Genomic DNA, 3,133 nt, shown 5'->3' on the forward strand with positions numbered 1-3,133 from the left:
ATGCGTGGAGATCATTGGAAGAGGAGGTAAGTGTTGAATTAAAAATGTGCAGACATGGAGAGAAGAGACACGCAGGATGGTCGAGAAGGTTCTGTGGGAAGTTAGGGCCTGGTTCTGTGGGAAGTTAGGGCCTTACGAGATTGGCATTAAAAGGGGCAAGATTTGGATGTCAGGAAGGGTGGAAGAATTGTGTAACGCCCTGACGCGACCGTGTAGAAATTGTCCGGTTCTAGGCCGTAGCCCTCCCCGGTTTTGTTTTTCCTGAAGAAAACGCATCTAGGGAATGTGGGTCTACAACATATAACTCAGGAACTTTCTCTCACCCCTTCCGATGTGGGACTATTACAATCCACCCCCCTTAAAGGGCCCAACATCATCGTTGGCACATCGTACTAGAGAAGGTACGGCTCTGATACCATATTTGTAATGCCCCGACCCGACTGTGTAGATATTGTCCTGTTCTAGGCCGCAACCCTCCCCGGTTTTGTTTTTCCCGAAGAAAACGCGTCTACACAGGAAATGGGGGTCTACAACATATAACCCAGGAACTTTCTCTCACCCCATACGATGTGGGACTATTACAAATTGAGCAGGCCGGTGGTGTTATTTTCGACATCTGTAGAGAGAGAGAGAGCTTTTAGTTTTTCGCTTTGGATAGAGGAGGAGAGAGGGGGAGAGACTCTCGTGCAAAGAAGTGATTGGTGCAATGAAAAGTAAATGCGATCGCGTAGGTGGAGAAATAGGCCAGGGTTGGACGCATCTTTGAGGGGTGAAATTGGGCATCGAATGGCAACAATATCCCAATCACATTTGGAGGAGCATAAGAAGGTCGAAGTAATCGACTACACAGAATTGAAATCTGACGGACTAAAAAGAAGGACATAAATGGAATTTTAGTTGAAGGAAAATAGCAGCGGCATTTTGTTTTTGACTTTTTGGACGCTTGCACAGGGTATTTGTTGCCAAAATGGCAAAAATGCCCTAAAGGAAGCACGAAATTTCATAAAGCTTTATCCTAAAGGGCAGGAAGAATACGAATGGGATATAGTTGGGATTTGGGCTAAAGTGGGGAAGAAAATAGCCCATGATTCCCGCTTTATATATAGTATAAGGATTTGAGATGGACGACTAGTATGAATTTGATGGGTCTTGCTATTTTTGACCGTCTATGTGAAGTCAAGATGGAAAGATTTGTATGAATTTTGGGGCATGTAGAGGAGATCCAAAGCAAGGTCGATCAAGTGAACAGTTCAGATCAATTGACTATGGGGCCCACATAAGTCTCAAAGATGAATTATTACATCTTTTTCTTTTTGTTCTGGCAGTCACAGTCAAACTTACTTTTCTTCCTGTGTAAAATTTGTTTTACACCCGTTCTACGTCAAAAGAATGACCCATGAGTTGTTTTTCCCCACTGCAAGAGGCTCTCTGTGCTGAAAAAAACAGAGGCGTTTTGAGTTCATAGTGATCTAATCTTGCTTTTTCTGAAGCACAATTTGTTAGTTCGTTGCTGCTTTCTTTGGTTTTTCTCTCCAATACAGGAAGAAGGTATGGAAAATCTATTACTGTCTCCTCTTGTTGATACAATCGTTGGCAAATTGATGGATTCAGTCATACAAGAGATTACATTACTCTGGGGTGTCGATGAAGAGGTCGAAAACTTATCCAGCACATTATCTGCAATTCAAGCTATGCTTCAAGATGCTGAAGAACAGCAAGTAAGCAGTAATGAAGTGAAAGATTGGCTTCGGAAGCTTAAGGATGTTGCTTACGATGTGGATGATGTAGTGGACGAGTTTACAACTGAAGTGCTCCGATCAAAATTGGAAGGAAATATTCAAACCAGTAACAGGAAGCAGGTGCCCAGCTTATGCTTCTCTTGTTTTACTTCCAACCCAGTTAAGTTTCGACATGAGATCGGACATAAGATAAAAGAAATTCGGGAGAGATTGGATAAGATTGGACAGGATAGGCAACACTTTCATCTGAAACAAGGAGATGCAGCGAGGCAGCGTGAAATAAAAAGGCAACGACAGATGAGCTCGTTAGTAGATGAATCAAAAATATGCGGTCGGGTTAAGGGTAAGGAGGAGATAGTAAAATTGCTATTGGATGAATCTGCTTCATCGTCATCATCTAAGGATATATCTGTTGTTCCGATTGTCGGCATTGGGGGCCTTGGAAAGACAACTCTTGCCCAGTTTCTTTACAATGATAAAAGGGTGGGAGATCATTTTCCAGTTCGAGGATGGGTCTGCGTCTCTGAAGATTTTGATATGTGTAGAATAACAAAAGCAATTATGGAATCAGTGACAAAGAAACCTTTTGGTCTGAACGAAATCGATCCACTTCAAGTTAGCCTCAAGGAAGAATTGAGTGGCAAGAGAATTTTACTCGTCCTGGATGATGTATGGCATGACAATCCTAATGACTTGCAGAGGCTACAGTCCCCATTCAGTTTCGGGGCACAAGGGAGCAGAATTATAGTTACTACACGGAGTTCAACCGTTTCTAGAATCATGGGCACAATTCCCGCCTATAATTTGGGTTGTTTAGACGAGGATGACAGCTGGTTCTTGTTTAGACGACGGGCATTCATAGCAGGAAGCTCAGATGTATCTCCAAACTTAGTAGCATTTGGAAAAGAGAATATTTGCCCATTGTTCTTGCATCTGTGCACTGCTATTCTAGTTCATTTGTCTTTTGAGCTTCTACAGTCTTTCTCTAGCACTCTATACGGCTCCATACTCGGCCATGTCTCTCCTCTCCCATAACCTGAGAGAATACATCATCTCTTGTAGCTACTCGTCGAATAGGCGGGATGATGAGTCTGGTGGTCCATGAACGAAGACTGAAAATGATGAAACCTGATGTCAAATTTGTCTATATAAACAAATTAGTGCATGAAACTTAAAATTTATGTAGTTTTAGTTGCGGGCTCACATCATAGTATAATAGGGCTTTACTTGTGAGCCGATGTGATTGTATTAGTGGAGCCTACTTGTGATGGTCAAATGAGATAGTGAATTAGGGTTACTTGTAAAGGCTACATGGCAGTAAAGTGGGGCCAATATGTGAAACCTATTGTAAGTAGAAGTGCATCTCAAATATCTAATACACTTTTTTATCGTTT

General features: G+C 42.1%; 1 protein-coding gene across 1 annotated transcript; it reads left to right on the plus strand.

Moving 5' to 3' along the window:
• The first annotated feature begins 1,401 nt into the window (after positions 1 to 1,401).
• On the plus strand, positions 1,402 to 3,133 carry LOC143851466 (disease resistance protein RGA2-like). Its single transcript, XM_077360917.1, has one exon. It carries the CDS (start codon positions 1,551 to 1,553, stop codon positions 2,772 to 2,774), a length of 1,224 nt encoding a protein of 407 aa, XP_077217032.1. The 5' UTR covers positions 1,402 to 1,550; the 3' UTR covers positions 2,775 to 3,133.

The sequence above is a fragment of the Tasmannia lanceolata genome, unplaced genomic scaffold (assembly GCF_043159265.1).
Source record: "Tasmannia lanceolata isolate RefF3 unplaced genomic scaffold, GAP_Taslan_0.1 ptg000018l, whole genome shotgun sequence".
NCBI classification, from domain to species: Eukaryota; Viridiplantae; Streptophyta; class Magnoliopsida; order Canellales; family Winteraceae; genus Tasmannia; species Tasmannia lanceolata.